At 40.2% G+C, this 19791-nt stretch overlaps 2 protein-coding genes across 10 annotated transcripts in view; one reads left to right on the forward strand and one right to left on the reverse strand.

Annotated features, from left to right (window-relative positions):
- The window catches only part of LOC129192442 (coiled-coil domain-containing protein 9B), a 31822-nt gene extending 15721 nt beyond the window's left edge, over positions 1–16101 (reverse strand). Inside the window, exons 1-6 of one of the 4 annotated variants that reach the window (XM_054796487.1) lie at positions 13735–13785; positions 13197–13651; positions 9554–9658; positions 8043–8141; positions 7797–7955; positions 3853–4005 (exon numbers count right to left, since the gene is read on the reverse strand). In XM_054796487.1, coding sequence (XP_054652462.1) covers positions 3853–4005; positions 7797–7955; positions 8043–8141; positions 9554–9646 — 504 coding nt within the window. In that variant the 5' untranslated portion in view covers positions 9647–9658; positions 13197–13651; positions 13735–13785. Of the gene's footprint in view, positions 1–3852; positions 4006–7796; positions 7956–8042; positions 8142–9553; positions 9659–13196; positions 13652–13734; positions 13878–15661; positions 15679–16027 lie in introns of those variants that run through there. The other 3 variants (XM_054796488.1, XM_054796484.1, XM_054796485.1) reach the window with 3 other exon arrangements.
- The window catches only part of cln8 (CLN8 transmembrane ER and ERGIC protein), a 44276-nt gene that overhangs the window by 22955 nt on the left and 1530 nt on the right, over positions 1–19791 (forward strand). For 4 of the 6 annotated variants that reach the window (XM_054796489.1, XM_054796491.1, XM_054796492.1 and 1 more), the window contains one exon: positions 16906–17511. In XM_054796489.1, the coding sequence (XP_054652464.1) occupies positions 16906–17511 (606 nt within the window). The other 2 variants (XM_054796494.1, XM_054796493.1) reach the window with 2 other exon arrangements.

Consider the following 19791-nt stretch of genomic DNA (forward strand, 5'->3'; position numbering starts at 1 on the left):
AAACTGCCAAGCAAGAAATGGGAGATTTGGAGGACAACATTGCACCCTAGTGGACTAATAGCGCTATAGCATGACTTGATAGTAACGTCCTGATGGCAATTTCCACTGCAATGATGTCATCACAGCGGTTTGCATAGTGGCCTATTTGCTACATGACAAGCAGATAATTGTGTTTTTCTGACAGAATGCTCTTCTCTGGTGCAAATATTAGATAACCCATTTTGCCATTAACAGCAACATAGCCAGTAGAGAAGATAACAAACTATGGTGGCCGTGCTTTTATGTATCAGAGTTGTGAATATTCTCATTCATTCATATTAATTTATTCGTTCATTCTCATTCATTCCTTAAAATATTTTGGGAGCACGACAAACATGAGAAACCACATAGCACGTTTCAACCTAAACCACAGGAGGAAAAAGAGCCAGCTGAAGTTGCTGCCAACCAGAGAACCATGGAGCAGGTGATAACTAATTTTCCACCCTACTCTGAAAAGTGTTTCTGCTTGAAACACTTTTATTGCGAAGGATTTGTGACCGTATTCGATTGTTGAGAAGCAGGGCTTTCGTGCATTGTTTTGCACTTTGGAACCCAGATACAACGTCCCATCGCAATGTTATTTCACTGACACAGCAATTGTGAATAATGGGAACATAGTTTTTCATAATATACTGACATCTGCAAGCATTATTCTTGCATGAGAGCCGCTGGTACAGAAATCTATAATTTGTATGAAAGCTGTTTGTTAAGTTTGTTAATTTTATACATGCTGCTACTGGTGCACTTTATTTTTCCTGTTGGTTCTGTGCAATGGGAAATATGTTATTTATATTATATGATATGTAATTATTAAAAGATAATGGAAGTAAATTAATATATACCATGTTTATTTTAATTGTGGATCATTACAGATATGCTTTGTTTTAGTAGTACATAGTGAGTACAAATAAATTATATAAAGAAAAAAATAATGCATGAAAAAATTGCTATTGATCACAAAAAAAGATGCATAGACATGCATCGATAATCGTTTTATCATCGCATCGCAGGCCTCTGAATCGTAATCGCATCGAATCGTGAGCTGGCCAGAGATTCCCAACCCTACTACATGCATCAAAATCCACTTTAAAAAGAAGACCCATCTACCTTTCCTTTGTTTTTTGTCATCTGTCCTCTGTCTCACACTCTTTCTTTCTCACTAACCCTCTCCTGGCACGTCTCCAGGCCTCTCTCTTTGGCTGCATAATGAGCCTTTTCAGGGCGAGAAGGCAGTTGAATGTTAATTAGATCAAATCGGCCTTTTCAGCAACACAATCATGCTGGAGGAGAGCAGACCACTTAAGGTTGCACAGAAGGTGAAATAACAGGCTGGAAAGCAGACAGTGGTCTCCCCCTCTTTTCTCCCCTTACCCCCGCTCAGTATGCAGTCGCCTGCATCAAGACATTACAATCTGCCAGATAGCCACACCCCTTATCAGTTAGTTTTTATTTCTAAGCAAGGGACAGTATAAACACTGGTTTTATGCAATCTATGCAGACCAGAAAGATGAGTGACATTTCCTCCTCTATACCTGCTGCTTTTTCCCTTCTTTGCTCATAGAGTACGTACATACACTGTATAGTACTGGTTATGTAAACAGCAAGCACGTAGTAGACAGGCCATTGCGAGTCACAGATGACTGGTGCACTGGAGCGCAGGCTATTATTCAAGTGCTGATTCAGTCCACGGGATAAATAAAGGGGCAGAAAAGAACAGCATGTTCAGCACGCAGATTTAGTGCACATTACTTCAACTTGCTCTTCCACTATTTTAGTGTCGCCTCCTGAGACCGCACTGTCTGTGTCTGTGCGTACGGCGATGAGCATTAGCTGCCTGTGCTTGAGCTTATTGATGGGCCAACGAGCAAGCGTGTCTGTACGTTCACGTGAGTGAGTTTTAGGCACAGCAGCTGTCTCGAGGTTTCCTCATACTCCAGGAGCCTAAGGTCAGTGACAGTGTGGCATTTCACACACCAGCCGGGGCGGGGGGTACTTCATGTGCATATGTGTCTCAACATATCGGTGTTAAACGTGGACTACAGTAAAAACAATCAGGACATGACATCTCACATGTCAACACGTCAATAACAAGGCCTTGCAGGAGACCTTGGAGGGATATCACACCCTGTTTGACTACTAACGCTTCAATCATTCATTTATTTTCTGGCAGTTCAGTCACAGGTAAGCTGGAGCCTATCCCAGCTGACTTTGGACGAGAGGTGGGGTATACCCTGACTGGTCGCAAGCCAATCGCAGGACAGATATAAACAAATAACCCTTCACAGTCAAACAAGCACGAGGAGAACATGCAAACTCCACACAGAGAGGTCCAAGACTTGCATCCAGAACGTTCTTGCGAGGCTGATGTGCTGACCACATTGCCAACCTGCTGCCCACTAAAGCTTCATGTTTAGTTAAATAGATAAATAAACCTCTGAACCAAGTATTTGTAAGTGAATGAATTCCGAATTTGATCAACATTCGTCTAAAAATACACAATTAAACAATTACAAATACAATTTAAATTGGCTAAGAACTTCAGGAGGTCAAATCGCCATTATACATAATCTCTCACCGTCATCACATCACACAAGACCTACGTTCGGTATGCTTGCTGTCAGTTTTGGACAGACTGGCCCCACCCCCCATTATGAGCCTCCTCTTGTTTATATATATATTTTTTAAACTGTCCAGGGTTGGGATCAAACCTGCACATTCTGCCTCGAAATGGACCTGTATGGACCGCTACAATAACAGAGACCAACGGGAGTGTGAGCAAATTCTACCATTTTATTCTGTAATTGATGACAGAACATCGGAATGACTTGACGCTGCAAGCCCGCGTCACGACAGAGATGCGCATCCTTTGCGCATACGGCCCCCTTGCATAAAATGCATTTATAGTAGTTACCAAGCCAGGGCGAAGCTATAAATAAACAGTCAATTGGCCCATTATGATCGACCCACCAGGAAAACTCACGGTACTCCCGATGGCCGGTCTTGGCCAGGCTTATTGTTTGTAGGTTCTACAGTGGTTAACACAGTGGTCTTTTTACACCTGTGTGAAAAGTAAGACTGCTAAGACTGATTTCATTTCGTCTTCATCAACAGAGCTAACTGTGTTTTATTATTATTACATCCAAATATTAAGAGTGATTCACTTATTTTCACACTTAAAAGTCACTGTAAAACACTGCCGGTACAGTTAGCAAAGGTTTCATGATGTTGACAATTTGACTCTGGAAGACATTTATTTTGGCCAGTATTTCCCATGGGGGAAATTGTTTCCAAATTCAAACAAATTGAACCATAACCAACTTAAGAGGTCCCAATCTATTAATGTTAGTTTGTCCGTCGCAGTTATTAATTATCAGGCTAGGTTCATGATTGACTAGGAGTTGACAACCTCAAACACAACTAGCAAAAAGAGAAATTCCTTTTTCTGAATTTTCCCAATTGTAATATGCCACACCTCCACCAAGTTTCATGGAAAATGATTATGTAGTTTTTGCATAATTATGCTAAAACACAACAAATACGCATCAAAACAACACTAGAATTACATTGATGTGCCTCAGTTTCGACAAATCAGACAAGTATATAATAGCCCCTCCTTATCCTGTTCCTATGTTAGTATCCCCCTTGATACGCCTGTCTGCCAGCCTTTGTGTACCACCACTAGGGGGGCGTGGCCAGTCTGACATCTATGTAAAACAGCTCAGTAAAGCATGAGGGGGGACACACACAGGGCATGAGAGTAGAGGCTGTCTTTTAAAAGTCTTGTCACTGCAGAGGTCAATGTCTGGTTCAAACCTGTGCTGTTATGTCCCTCTTGGTCAAGTGACGTGGTTGTTTTCCCCTCCCCGCTGCCTCCACACTTTCAGTTGGTACCTCATCGGTCGGGTTCTTGACATCTGAGGGTTGGTCTGGCCTCTTCTCAGACTTCTCACTCACCACCCTCTTACCCTGGCAAAGGTAGGTATTGATATCATGGTGTCATAATTGGGCCAAGATGCATACTGTATACAGAAACTTTGTAAGGTAAACCTGCACCATCTAAGGGTTTGATAAAATTCTCCCTTAGTTACCATAACAATAATAATAATGTTCTCAATAGAGTGTTGATTGCCACCAGTTAGGTTTAACTGTTGTTTTGTTTGTTTGACAGCTAGCTGGATGAAACAATATCAAATATAATTCTATTAAAAAGTAATTGTAATAAGGGCAATAAAAAATACAAAAATGGCAAAACTTAACACCTTTCCTTTACATTGTAGGATTTTTTTTTTTAGGTAATTATGTAAGAACAGAACAGTTGATCTCTGCTATTTGATGAAGTTGCCTTCTAAGACCACCCACGAATAGCAAATAACACTTGTAATTGAGACGCTTATAAAAATGTCTATTTTTGACCATCTAATAAAGCATGGATAATGCTGCTGCATCAAGGCGGCACCATATGCTGCGCCGCCTCACTCCAAACCCTCCAAATCCTAAAGCTAGCTTGACGTTGACATTCTCCTCCAATTTCGTGACAAGTGACTGTTGTAATTATTAGATTAGATTCAGTTCCAAAAACCAACCCTCCAAGTCTGTTTTCATTTGACATTGGTGCAGCGATGTTTTTTGCGAATTTTCAGAAAAAAAAAGGAAATACAATTAAAAAAAAATTATTTTTGGACTAAAAATCTGCAAATTTGCAAGGACGCAAATGTTGAATCGCAACGTGCAGGGATCCACTACAGTACGCAATTGTTATATATCTAAAAACAAAAATAAATTTCTAGGGGTCATAATAGATGATAATATGAGCAGGAAATCTCACATTAAATATATACAACATAAAGTAATACCCCAACCTAAAGTAATACCAAAAAGAAATACCCCAATACTGAAGTATACTTCACTCATTAACTGTACTACAAAAAAAGTCAGTCAGGATAATCCATAATGCCAGCTACAGAGAACAAACAAACGCTTTATTCCTAAAATCAGAATTATTCAAATTTGCTGATCTGGTAAACCTTTAGACATGCATAAAGCAAACAATAACCTGCTACCCAAAAACATAATACAATTCTTCTTAACAGGAGAGGAGAAATATGACCTTAGGGAAAAATTAAACTTAAAACAACACTAAAATCAGCATATCATTATGTGGAATGAAATGAAGGACCGGATTGAGTAAAGAACTCAAACAATGCACTAAAATGACAGTTAAGCAGCTGATGTTTACAAAGTACAAGGAAGAAGAGTCCTGAACCAGTGTGTACATACAATGCTATGTCTAACTACTGTTGCACTTACGGTACTACTAATTCTCCATTTCTTTGGACTGCTTCAAGTATTACATTGTCTGTACTCACTCAACATCGAACTATGTTTCTATCAACTTTTAACCTTTTCATCAATTACTATATATTTATTATTGCTTATTATGGCTGTGATTTAATTTATTTACAGCGATTACAAACCCTTGACTCTGATTGTACCACATTGTTATACTGCTTTATCAATTTCTTATGTATTTAAAAATGTGCAAAGAGTACATTTGGAATATAGAAAGTGAACAAATGTATTAGCAATTGATGTGAAACAGAGAGGGGGTAGTATTTAATAAGCTTTGCTTCTTCCTACTCTTCTTTGGACATGTGGAACTGTGAATTGTAATATGTGATGTATTCCAATGTAATTTGTATGCATGTTCAAAATAAATTAAACCACTACCCTTGCCATGAATGTGTATGATATGACTAGTACTGATGCATATTTGTATTATTCAGGCATTGCTAAAAAAGGTGTGCTGAGTGCATTTCCATATCCATCCGTCCATTTTCTATATGGCTTGGCCTCATTAGGGTAACAGGTGAGCTGGAGCCTATCCCAGCTGATTTCAGGTGAGAGGCTGGGTACACCTTGGACTGGTTGCCAGCCAATCGCAGGCAACATTTTTGGTTTGGTTTGGTTTGGTTTAATTTTATTTGAACGTGCATGCAGGTTACAATGGAATACATCTCATAAATCGTTTCACAGTTCCACATGTCCAAAAGGAGTAGGAAGAAGCAAAGCGTATTTAATCCTACCCCCCATCCGTTCCACATCTTGTGCAGTAAATATTATTCACTTCCTGCATTCCATGTAATATTATTCCATAGAATAATCGGTGTAATAGTAAATAAGTAGTAAAAACAGGCAAGACAGAACAATAAATATAATAATCAAGACTCTTCTGCCTTGTATTTAGCAAACATCAACTGCTTGTATTGTTTTTTTAATTTGCTCATCTCGGTACATTGTTTGAGTTCCTTGCTCAATCCGTTCCATAATTACATTCCGCATACTGAAATGCTGTGGGTCTTCAGCATTGTTCTCGCATATACTGTAAGTGTTTTAAGTTGAATTTTCCTCTAAGATCATATTTCTCCTCTCATAGACAAATACTGTATGAGGTTTTTGGGTAAGAAGTTATTGTTAACTTTATGCATTATTTTAGCAGTTGGAAAAAATTTCCTAATCAGCAAATTTTAATATCTGTGATTTAAAAAATAAAGGGTTTGTATGTTCTCTATACTTGGCATTATGAATGATCCTCACCCATCTTTTTTGCAGTACATTGAGTGAGTGAAGATTGCTTCTATAATTATTGCCCCATATCTCCACACAATAAGTTAGATATTGTAACGCCAAAGAACAGTAAAGCGTGTGGAGTGATTGTGTCTCTGAAGTCATCTATTTCCTTGTACTTATGTGGATTTAAAAAAGATCAGTATTGAAGTCTCCACATATAAAAATAGTTTTTTGACCTGTGTCTCTAAAGGTTGTCTTAATCCAATCCTCAAACATTCCAATCCTTGATTTTGGAGTTCTATATACACATTTTTGAATCAGATTAATCCTAATTTTCAAATTTATTAATCATTATTAATCACCATTTTACACTATGTCTGAAATATGCCCATTTTTACTGTATTTTATTTAAAATAATATATATAACAGAGCAGGATTATATATATTTGTATGTATTAACAGAGCCATATTAACTGAAAATTAAATCAAGTTAAGAGATGGCACACATGTCTGAAAGTCTATTTACCTAACACTGCTTTCTTTAATAGCAGAATATTTGAATCAGACTTTAACTGTGTTATTATGAGCAATGAGCAGTTGTGTTCAAAGACACCACGTCATTTAAGTTGAATTCAGATGTTTTGAGTGAATTTTTGGGGATTTCTGAGCACACTTAAATGCAGAAAATTGCACTTCCGCATCAAGAGTTACAAAGTGAGTGATAAGAATATCCACTTATTGTTTTTCTTTGCATTTCTGTGCATTTAGACCACACAGACTCGCATAATAAAGACATTGTGATGTTCGGTGTGTACGTGAATGCATCTTGCGGTCTGTCTAGTGACAATGACGAAGTGTCGTTGCAATGAGGAATGGACTACAGATGTGTTTGTTTGGAGTTGGAGATACATATATGGTGTTGGACTTACACTGCTGTTGATGTGTTCCGGTAAGAATAAAGTTAAAAAAAAGCGTCAGGGACACTGTGTGACTCTGTGGGGAGCTACACTGTGCCGCCGTCTGTCGTCATGAAAAGTGTTTTTGACATTTCCCCCGCTCATGTACTCACAGAAGCTAACCAACCAAATAGAAACTCAATGCAGGTCTGCCTCAACATGTTGTTAAATGAATACCTCATACCCCATGAATTAGCAAATGATTCAGATTTAAGATAAAGATACATAACTTACCTTTTTGCCAGCCATGGTGACAGTTAGCTGCTTCTTGTGCCCTCTGCCTGCACTGCCAGAAGCCTGCAGAACAATTTCCTCCGCTGCTCCTAAATTCTGGTGTCCTTTCCCATTAGGGGAGCCGCTGTTAAAGGACTTGGTCACCACCACGCGACTGTCCTGCTCCACATCACGGACAACACAAGTCTGTGAAACACTTCTGAAGCTTCATTAGGGCGTCATTTTGTTTATTTTGTTAACACTCACACAGGTGGACTTGTTGATTGTGATTGTGAGGTCATTGCCCTTACGGTTCTGCAGAGCCATTCCTTCCTCTTCTGCTCGTTTCTTGTCTTCTTCCACCTCCTAAATGACACCCGAACAAACAGCTACATTACAGTTTTTCTCAATTGGTTTGACTCATAAATTACATTCTTAAAATAACATGGACAAACGTCCAAACAACCTGGCAATTGTTCGCAACGGAATTGAATTTCTCATACATTTCATCAAATTGCAAATGTCTCAGTCTGTACGACAGGTACGTTATTGCAAATGAGCATGTACAGGTAGCTACAATAAGCACAGTTAACCTACATTTAGCTCAATTTCTAATTGAATAGATCTTGTTGATCTAAACTGACTGTCGATTCTCAGGTCTAATGATTGTTCTCTCCTAAACATCGCTGCACCATTTCATTGTATAAGCCATCACATGCACAATAGTCTGTTCTACTGTCAAAATTAGCCTGTAATATACTGTAACACCATGGATAGCGTATTATGAATCTATTGGAGCATTGAATAAATTGATTATTTGACAGTCAGGTGAAACTAGAATTTGTGCTGTGATGTGGATGAGAATCTGTGACCAGACAGACCGCAGTGTGAGGACGCCCAGGAGGGTGAGGATGGTGGCCAGGAAAGGGATGGTGAAGACAGTGACCAGGGAAGAAGTGTCAGTTGTGAAACTCCAGCTTTATTTACAGTAATGTAGGCCACATTATTTTCCTAATTGGTTATTTTATGTGTTTATATTATAGTATGTAATGTTCTATATATTTTCTTCTTACTCAGATGTATGGAATGTTTGTGAGTAAAAATAGTTAGAATTTCCTTAGCAGTATGAGTACAAAACCTTGGATACTACTGTTACCGTACAATCTAAAATCCAATTTGTTTTTTAGTTTTATACACAATTGTATTATATCAGCTAGACAAAAATGTGTACAGTAATCATTGTCAATGAAGGTCTGGGCTAAGACTGAGAGGTGGACATGAGGGTTTTTTCAATAGTTCTGACCATAGTGACAAAACATCCAAACATTTTGACTTGCAGTGCTTACACAATGCCATGCATTTTGGGGGCACTGACAATTTATATAGGAAAGAAATTTAGTTTTGACACAAGTGAAGTGTTGTGGGAGAGATATGAGCTTTTGCAGATAAACCATCCAAGTTTATTGCTTCTGTTGAGAAAGTCCGGTCTGTTCCAGGAAATGAGCCAAAGCAATTGAGAAGGATCTTTGCATTTTGGTAACAATGACCAGTCATATGGGAAAGGTATTAGCTTTGAAGCAGTTTTGGGAGAGATATGAGCTTTTGTAAGAGAGCGATGGTGTTGTGCTGAACTGTAAGACTGTTTGGTTTTGAAAAAGTCATTTTTGTTTCAAGAAATGAGCCAAACCAACGGAGAAAAACAAACTACATGAGTGAGGAACCAGTGGACTCCTCAAAGCTCTCTTTCTTTCTCGCCGCCTGTGGACACTTGTTCTCACCTTGTATCGCTTCATGAGCGCTTCATTCTTCCTGCGGAGGGCTTCAATTTTTTTGTCCAACTCCAAGTCCCTCTCTTGATCTCTTTTTGCCATGTCACATGGGGTCTGGAAGGGCAGACATTATTTAATATATATAAACATATAAGTGTTTAACAATACAATCCAAATCCAGTTACAACATTTTATTCATACTTCACATCCACGCCTTTTAGGCTTGCATTGAGAGCTTACATGACTGTGATTCCTGAGTTACACTATCAGTACCCAACCAACTGTAAATGGTTGTGGAGTACATCCATCCATCCATCCATCTTCTATGGCGCTTATCCTCACTAGGTTCGCGGGTATGCTGGAGCCTATCTCAGCTGACTTTGAGCGAGAGGCGGGATACACCCTGGACTGGTCGCCAGCCAATCGCAGGGCACATATAGACAATCAACCATTCACTCCCACATTCATACCCATGGACAATTTAGAGTCGCCAATTAACCTAACGTGCATGTTTTTGGAATGTGGAAGGAATGTGGGAGGGAACCGGAGTACCTGGAGTACCCGGAGAAAACCCACGCACGCACGGGGTGATCATGCAAACTCCACACAGAGATGCCCAAAGGACATTCGAACCCAGATCTTCCCGATCTCCTACTGTGTGGCCTACATGCTAACCACCGTGGGGCCCCCGAATATTTAACAAAGGCATAATCATTTGATGGACCATTGGATGGAAAAAGTGCGTTGCTTTGCCGGCTATGATTGCACATGACTCCAGAAAACCGCAGATGGAGCCTTCATTACGCAGCTCAGTTACATGCGGAGAATGCATATGCAGGGCATCCCAAACATGTCAATGTGGCTGCCAGGGAATGTTTCCTTGCACGATAAGAGGCCCCATGAGTGACTATCGTTGATGTTTTTGGTCTTTATAAAGTACATCTTCTATCAAATTTAACCATGACATACAGTCATGTGAATAATTCTTGACATGACATGACATTTGTGGCGCCCCCTGTGGGTTGTACTGAAAATGCTGTAATACAGACAGCCTCACAATTTTATCATCATTCGACAAATGCATAATGACTTATGAGCATTGAGTTGCCGGACCCCTGCAGATATGGTTTGGTTAATGGCCGCTAAGTGTTTCAGCCAATCTTGCTCAAATCTGGCAGATGTGCACATGTGCTTGTCAGTCCACTGAAGGTGTGCACGAACATACCGTAACACCTAAAACAAGGGTGTCCAAACTTTCTCAAGGAAGGTTCGCATACAGAAAAATGTGTACATACAAACATTTTGTGCATTCAAGATGCTAAAACCAATCCAATGGAGGTCAACAAGGTATATGCTAAGCCAGGGGTCACCAACACAGTGCCCGCGGGCACCAGGTAGCCCCCCACGACCACATGAGGTGCCCGCAGGCCTGCTTTTCATTCAGGTTTTCAGTTAATAATGTGAGAACACTACAAAGAAATGTATTCTGAAACATAAAATGTGAGTTGTGGACACCAGCATTTTGTGAATGTTTTGGTAAAACAAGCATATTTGCTTTGTTCGGGTTGAAATAAGGTATGAAAATCATTTCTACAAAAATGAGTAGCTCGTGGCCATTTTCATTTTGTATAAGTAGCTCTCACAAGAAAAAACGTTGGTGACCCCTGTGCTAAGCTATCCGAAAAAAACATACAAATGTCTGTCATATCTAATAATGTATCTCATTAATAATTTATTAATCTTATTCTTGGAATATGCAGAGAGCCAATAAAAAATGAGCTGGATTTTGGACACCCCTGCACTAAAGTTTTGTTCTGGAGATTATATTGAGCTGTGTGAGAATTTTCAAGTCCATTCGACTTAAGCGACAGTGCTAAGAAGACAGAACCTGGAGACACTATTCTGTCGTAACGCTTTGCCTTCCCAGTGAAATATGTAAACCAGGGGTGTCCAAAGTGTGGCACAGAGTCCATTTGCTGGCCTCTTTTTTTTAATGGGCCTGTGGCCCATTGTAGAAATAAAGAGGTGATACTAATAACCAATAATAACACACGGATTTGTCTTTAAACTAGGGATGATCGATAATATCGGACAATTTCGGTATCGGTTTTTTTCCCTATAATGAAAACCGATATATCCCTTTAAGCGCCACAAGCAACCTTGCTGTTGCCATAACAGTCAACATGCAGCATATACTTCAGCAGATGCTTAAAGTGTTTGGGCTGGCAGGACATGGTGGGTTGTCAAAACACTGCTAATGGTGAGCGGGGTAGCTCACAGACATGCCTACAGACATCTATGTAGACGCCGCATCAAGCGTTGAGCCGTATTGGATGTTGCGAGAGTCGGAGCGGTGAAGATGCCTCAATCATGTGCTGCAAACCAAATCCCAGGGAATAACATTTCACAGGTAAGACTTAACAATTACCTTGATAGTACCGTATTTGGCCCATAGACTGCATGATTTGGCCATTATAACATCGTTTTAAGAGCCTAATTTGCTGACAGTGTGGAAAACACCGTATTCCCGCGCACAATTCATTCATTCATATGTCTATGGGGTGGCGGGAATGTAAAAAAACGCGGCAGGCGTGTTAGTTTGCTTAAGCGAGATGTTGTTTACAGCCATGCCGAGAAGCGAATTGCTAATGCTGTATCCATTAGTTTCACAACAGATATGTGATTTTACACATATCGGTATCGGTTGACATCGGAATCGGAAATCGAGAGTTGGAAAATATTGGCAGAAAAGCCAATATCGGACGTCCCTATTTTAAACATATTTATTTTAAAGAGCACGTATATAGTTTCTAAAAACAAACATCATAGCCAATTATGCAAATTAGACTACGACATTATATACAGCATCTCTTTTTGATAGAGAAGATGTTTTCAGTCATAGTTTATATTTATATACAGTATCATCATATTCATCTGATTGGCCCATAACGGATGTGCCAGAGATCATTCATCCAACCACCTTGCAAGTTTTTAGAACAATCTTTACCCTTTTTCAAACAGTTTCTATGAGAGCTTTCCTAGATGTAACATAATCTTGCTGACCAAATCATTTGGTGTATCATGTTGTTACTTCTTATGGCTTGCAGTAAAGTCAGTACAAGCCTAAGTAATACATCTATCTCATTCTTATACGGCAAGATGTCTGTCCCTAAAACACGAGTCAGTCACAATCTCCAAAACAGAGGCTTGGAAATTCTTTCAAGAGATGCTCAAATAACGAACACACCACAAGCCAAAACGTATACCACTTCATTATGGCAGCTTAATAATTGAGTAGTCATGAAAAATATATACATAATACAAAAAAATACGCAATTGACTTGGTATCCCCCTCAGAGGTGAGACACTCCTGCAAGATGTGTAAAAACATAATTGTATGATTAGGTAGCCCTCCAAGGGTGCAGCAGTGATGACAGCAGTGCAGTGGCTGCCCTGGTATAATCTTACAAGCAAGTGCACACACAAAGACCCCGACTTTGCAAAGATTCTTACTATGTTTTTCTCTTGTGGCCACTTTACTGAGTAAAAGGAAAGACTGGCGCAGACCATCACACTCAAATATCACCAAATCTATTTCTGAGTGCTATAAAACTGTAAAGATACTGCCAACATGAGAAAAGTTCAGACTCACTTAGAGAGGCTGCAGGCAGGAGAGGTTTTGCCTCACAGCATTTAGTTGTCAGGGAATCCAAACACAACAGATCATGAGGACATACCACCAGGAATAGTCGCAAGGCAGAGACACGCTGCCGACTCTGAGTCTCAGCAAAGCCAATGTCAGTGGCTGCAACCAGCCGCCAAACTCTCAGCTGCTTGTCTCTGCGGAGACGCTATCCTTCTGGGTTTATCTGGGACTTCTTTGCAGGAGTGACGTCAATATATGACCACACAATCCCAAACCCCCACAGAGGCATTGTGGGGATCACCAGTGAACAGGCAGGCCAAGGGGACAAGGGTGGGCCCGCAAAGAGAAAGCTGCCCAGGCGACCTTCATACCCAACGTTCCTGCCACCTACAGGAGCTCCATGAGGGGAGACAAAGAGCCAGACACGAGTGAAAGGCTTTTGCATGCGGCCACAGCTGAATCTGCGACAGAGGAGAACCCAACACTAAGCAGAGGCAGAGGGAGAGGAGTGGGAGGGGAGGGAGAGAGAAGAGAAGGCACTCACAGGTCTTTCCGTGTCAGCGCTGATAGCAAGGCTGGGTCCAGACGCGAGGCAGCCGAGGCAGCGGCAAGGGCTGCCTGGAGTCCACAATCATGCCTTGATCACAATGAGCTAAGTTGGGCAAGCAGCCAAGGCAGCCAGCGAACGCACAGAGCTCCCCTGTTAACGGATTTCACAGCACCCACCCGCTTGTCCTCCCGCCACCCCCCTTCCCTTTCTCCAACCCTCCCACCCGCCGACACATATGCTCTCAGCCCATCTTTATATCACTTGTTCACCATTTATTATCTGAATAGGAGCACCTGTTCTTCACATACTAAAGAAAACCAAAATTACAATAACAACATTATTCCTATGATAATATTGATATCAATACAATTAGCCTTAATTTCTTATTTCATTTTCTGCAGCTATATTTGTTGTTGGATAATATTATCAGCAAGCACCTGTTGTACAATGCACAGCAGCATGCAGAGCTTTTACTTAATTAATTGGATTAACTAATTTTCCACAGCAATTTTTTTTTGAGTAATTTCCATTTAACTTTTTTGAGAGGAGCAAGGAAAACCTCATTATGTTTTGATGAGGATGTGGGTCACGTTGCTGATGGAGGAATTTATGCTTACAGTTCAGATCACTATGGGATCAAAGGAATCGTGGCAACCCCTACGTGATTATCATCCCCCTTGAAACATGAAGTACTTTATACTTTATAGTGGACTTTTGTATGATGATGATGAATGCTGATTTGCAAATGTGTGGGGATGCGCTGTGCTGTATTTCATTCCGTGAGGGCAACTAAGGAAAGGTGTGCTTGCAGAGGGCTTTTAAAAGCAACAAACTACAAGTTTGGCGTTCAAACAAACCAGCTGCCTCATAGCAAAAATGACACTGACTCTCTCCGCAGGCCTTTCTGTGAGGAGTTTTTTGACTGTATGATTGACAGGTGATCAAGCCACAATGTACCCTGCCTCTCAGTCTAGTCAGTAGATGTTGTCAGCAAGATGACAGCATGTGCAGACAGACGGATGCCACATGCTTCTCAAGGAGAATACTGAAAGCAAAGTCAGTCAGCAAATTCCAGAGCATTACGGACACATACGAGCTTGCAAGTCACCATTCTAAATGAATGACAACGTGTTCAGCATGTCCAAGGCCTCATGGCATGCATACTGCATGAAATAATCCAGCTAATGAGCAAAATCACTGGACAAAGTGATATTATCACAGCATTTGACTTATTTAGACATGAAAATAAAACACAACTTGAGAAAACACGTCAAGAATCAACACATATCTCCATTCTAGGCCCTTTTCTAGGTGCAAAATGGAAAGCACACATTTGGTTGATATAAAAAACGAAACAGAGGAACCCGCTTAAATCATTACAGTTTATATCGACAACCTGTCTGCGTCGAACAGCTCATCCAAGTCCCTGTCCGTTGTGTTTTTCTTGGTCCTAAAAAGTGCCCACTTAAGTTGGCGTCGACATTCATGGTCGACCGCTTTTGTCGACATAAAACTTGACAGGGTGTGCCCCGCCTCTCACCTGAGAGAGGGTTTGATGGGATTGAGGTCAGTGCGTTCTTCAGTTTCTCCAAACCTCTTTCCATCATGATTTTATGGGCCTTTTTACTGAAAAGGCTTACTGTTTTAACTGATAAGTGGATCAGTCTAGTGTGAAGAGATCTCAAAAATAGTATAACAATAGTATACAGTATAACTACAATGATGGTTTGTGTTTATGCTAACTACGCTAAAGTTTACCTTGTAAAATGATACATTAGTGTGTCGGTCATATACTGTTATAGGCTACTCGCGTCAAACTGTACAACTTAGCCCATTTGCAGGATATATTGTGCATTTTGAGTTGCAAATCTGACAATCAGTAAATCTAATTAAAAACGCCAAAAAGAGTGTCAAATTTTACATTTTGCCGATGCTGAAGGTCGCATTCGTGAGGTCAGTCGATTCAAAATATATGTGGCCTTCTTCGAGGAACAATTTAGACATTTTACTTTAAAAATAAATCTCACAATATGCTTGTTCAGACAAATACGATGATGATTAAGCTGATGATAATCGATCTTATAGTTTTCACCAAATTCAATTACCGGTAAGCTAATTGTGCGAAATAAAACAACCAGAAGCGTTATCGCTTGTGAATACTAATATCCCAAACATTTCGTCGATTTATAATTAAATCGCCATTGAATGGAGCACGGTGCATTATTAAAGTTACAGAATCAAACGCATGCAATACAAATGTCAAATTAAATGTTTATCTTTTACTTACGTTAAATAAGAGATGCTTATGGTGAAATGTCTTATTAGCCAATGACAATGTGGGATGTCGTAGTAACATAAATCTACCACAAGATGGCATTGTCAGCTAAGTGTTTAAAGTCAGCCAATTTCTTATGACATTTGGGAATCGCGTATAAACAGGATTTTAGAAATTTACTTTAATTTGTTTGATTTTAATTTGTACAGCTTCACCTTAAAAGGTTCTTCTTTCAAAAAAATATTTATTGAAGTGTGCCAATAAAAATAGGTTTGTTTGGTTTACGCGTCAATGTCAATGAAAAAGGCGTCATGAAGGGAGTAACCAATAGAATAGTGCGTTTACACATTTTGTCCAATGGGATGTCCGGAAATTCTGTGAGGCGTAACTTCCTGTTTGTAGGTCATATGATGACATTTAACTTGTGTGATGTAAATAAGACTACCTGGATGTATCATCCGTGTTACTCGATTGTTGGATGTTTGTGTAAGTAACAGTCAAATATCTTTTAGTCTCAAAACTTTCATTCTAATCGAGCTATCCTTTTGGCGGTTGTAAATTTGCTCATATTCTCAACACGGCTAGCTATTTGGTGCGATAACTCGACTCATCGAGTTTTTGATGGGTTTAAGTTAATAGCGGAGGAAACTTTTGAACCAAATCAACTCCCTTGCATTTAGTATTTATTAAAATGATTATGATTTGTGGTAAAGCAAATACGTAAGGCGCCAATAGTACCAATCATTTAAACCTAGTTGCCTGCTATGCTTTTCTCAAGACCCTACAGTTATGGTTAATAATAAGGTGAGGAGCGTTTCTTTACCGTGGAAATGTATTGTATGTGGTGTTATGGTGGTCATTTTCATGAGCCGTTTTCTTTTGCTTTGTAGGTGTCAAGCACATGTTTGTACTCAACTGACAAGCTAATAACTAACACCATCATGGATCCCGGGCAGACCAACCGCTTTACGCCCTCTGATGCCCCCTACCATCCTACTGCAGAATACTTCCCATGGGATCTGCGCTATCAACTTGTTGGCATGGGTTTTGCCTTCTATGCAACAATCTTCATTGTCTCCCACCTTCTGTCTGAAGCACTGTCCCACACCTACCACTCTCTTCTTGCTAAGGAGAAGGTTTTCTGGAACCTGGCAGCTACCCGGGCAGCATTTGGCATCCAGAGTTCAGTGGCTGGTCTCAGAGCTCTCACTCAGGACTCCGTCCTGAGCAGAGACATAGTCAGAGGACAGGAGTACTGGTCGTGGTTCAATGTCGCCACAGCCACAGGGTTCTTTGTGTTTGAGAATGTAGCATTTCACACCTCTGGTTTGATATTTCGGTCACTTGACCTCCCACTGGCAACGCACCATTTATTCGCCTTGGCAGGATATGCAGGGGTAGTGGTGTCTGATGAAATGGGACACTTCCTGCCCATGGTGACGCTGTTGCTGGAGATGAGCACACCCTTCACTTGCATTTCCTGGATGCTTCTGAAGGTAAGAAGATATTACATCCCTTACACTTTATGACTTGGTTGGTATTTCCTTTTTGAGTGAGTGGAACTGTTCACTTGATTGTAAAAAGAAGCTTTCTATTTTTAGAATTGGGAAGTTTGTATTTGTGTTCCTTTCTCTGTTCCGTCTTCTTTACCACATTAAGATCATCACATTATATAGAATATATGGCAAGTCATTGTCATGACCAACTCAACTTTGTGGAAATTACTTTCAGGGTTTACATATTTATGTAACAATATAGTTATTTTTTTTCAAGGTTATATTTCACATTCAAGGTTTGAACAGATCAGAAATTACATACTGCATTAACAATCTCAATGTTTGAGAGCAGCGGTGCGTTCAACAGTATATCCACTGCCGACGCTAAAGAGTGATCTTATTTCTTGTACTAATAGCGGAAGCAGTTAAATACAATCTGACCTCAGCTTTTGTTATTAATCTGTTACAAAAGGTCAGACGAAAACAAAGACAAAAACCGAAGCAATTTAAAGAAATTATGTAAATCCAATTAATCTGTTCCAGACACCCAAAAACAACACAAAACACAGTTTATAGAGAATAGTTAGTTTTACCTGCAGAAAGCGAACACAAATACAGTCATCCCACACTACATTGCGGTTCAAACACCACTCCCTCACTCTATTGCGGTTTTTCAAACCCATCCATTTTCTATGCTGCTTGTCCTGGTTTTTCAAACAATTAATTAATGATCGCTGTTTCGCGATTAGCCTATTATTAGTCAGAAAATGTGCATATTTAAGCAAATTGTACATTTTTTGCCTAAGTTATGCATTTTTAAGCATAAATGACTCAATCAATGGGCTGCATAGTGGTCTAGTGGTTAGCATGTTGGCCACACATGCACAGTCAGGAGATTGGGAAGACCTGGATTCGAATCTCCGTTGGGTATTTCTGTGTGGAGTTTGCATGTTCTCCCCCTGCGTGCGTGGGTTTTCCCCAGGTTCTCCGGTTTCCTCCCACATTCCAAAAACATGCACGTTAGGTTAATTGGCGACTCTAAATTGTCCATAGGTGTGAATGTGAGTGTGAATGGTTGTTTGTCTATATGTGCCCTGCGATAGGCTGGCGAACAGTCCAGGGTGTACCCCGCCTGTCGCCCGAAGTCAGCTGGGATAGGCTCCAGCATACCCCCGCGACCCTAATGAGGAGAAGCGGTATAGAAAATGGATGTATGGATGGACTCAATCAATTAAGACCATCAACTTGTGAATATAGTATTCTACATGAGTCACTACTTGTCCGTAGTTGTTCGTTGAGACCACCACTGAGGCCCTGTCCACACTGGACGCCGCTGAGTTTTTTTGTTTGTTTGTTTTTACCGAGTTGAAAAAAATTTGTGTCCACACTGTGCCGGATTAATAAATAGTTTCATCCAGACGGGAATGGATCACTGAGTGAAAACGATGTAATACACAAGGCCAGGCATGTCATGATAACACATTTTGCTGGGCGATAATTGTCCTAGAAATTGTCGATAACCGATATTATTGACAAAAGTATTTAACATTGTAATTGGAAAATCAAGAGCTATTAAATAAATTAAATAAACAAACATAATACATGAAACAAACAAAAAAGATTAAAAAATCAATGAAAATAAAATGGACTGTGTCTCTTTTAGCAAAAATTACACTTCATAATCATAACCAAAAACGAAAAAAAAATAGACCCTGTCTCTGTTAAGAAAAAAAACCTCTCAAATAAAAAGTACACACACACGCAGTTATGTAGTGTATTGCTCTACTAATGCAGGCGGTCATATTTGAGCTGGACCACATATCCGTGGTGGCAGAGTAAAATGCAATGTTTCTGATGTCCTTCAACACGTCTTCTTTTGCTCGGTAAAACAGTTCAGGAATTGCTGTTTGTGACATGCACATGTACGTTCTCCCAGGCGATTCGTACTGGGAGTCAAACATTTCTAACATTTCCCCAGATGTTGGCTTTTCAACTGTATTGAGAGGTTGCATTTATTTTGCAATATCACGAGCGCTGTCTGCGAGTGCGCACCATTTCGTGCCGTTTTGTTTGTATTTTACTTTGCCGACCAAACGCCTCAGTAAGCGTTGACTGTCGGGACGAAGGCTCTGCTGCACCTCCACACTGGGGGGGTGTGGCATTTGGCTTAGAAACCATGGCTTTTGTGCTTCCATTCATCGTCATGTGGATGAGAGGTTGAAACGCTAAAATACTCGGAAGCACCAGACTTGGGGGCTATCCACACAGAAACGTTTTCAG

This window comes from Dunckerocampus dactyliophorus, chromosome 13 (assembly GCF_027744805.1).
Source record: "Dunckerocampus dactyliophorus isolate RoL2022-P2 chromosome 13, RoL_Ddac_1.1, whole genome shotgun sequence".
NCBI lineage: Eukaryota > Metazoa > Chordata > Actinopteri > Syngnathiformes > Syngnathidae > Dunckerocampus > Dunckerocampus dactyliophorus.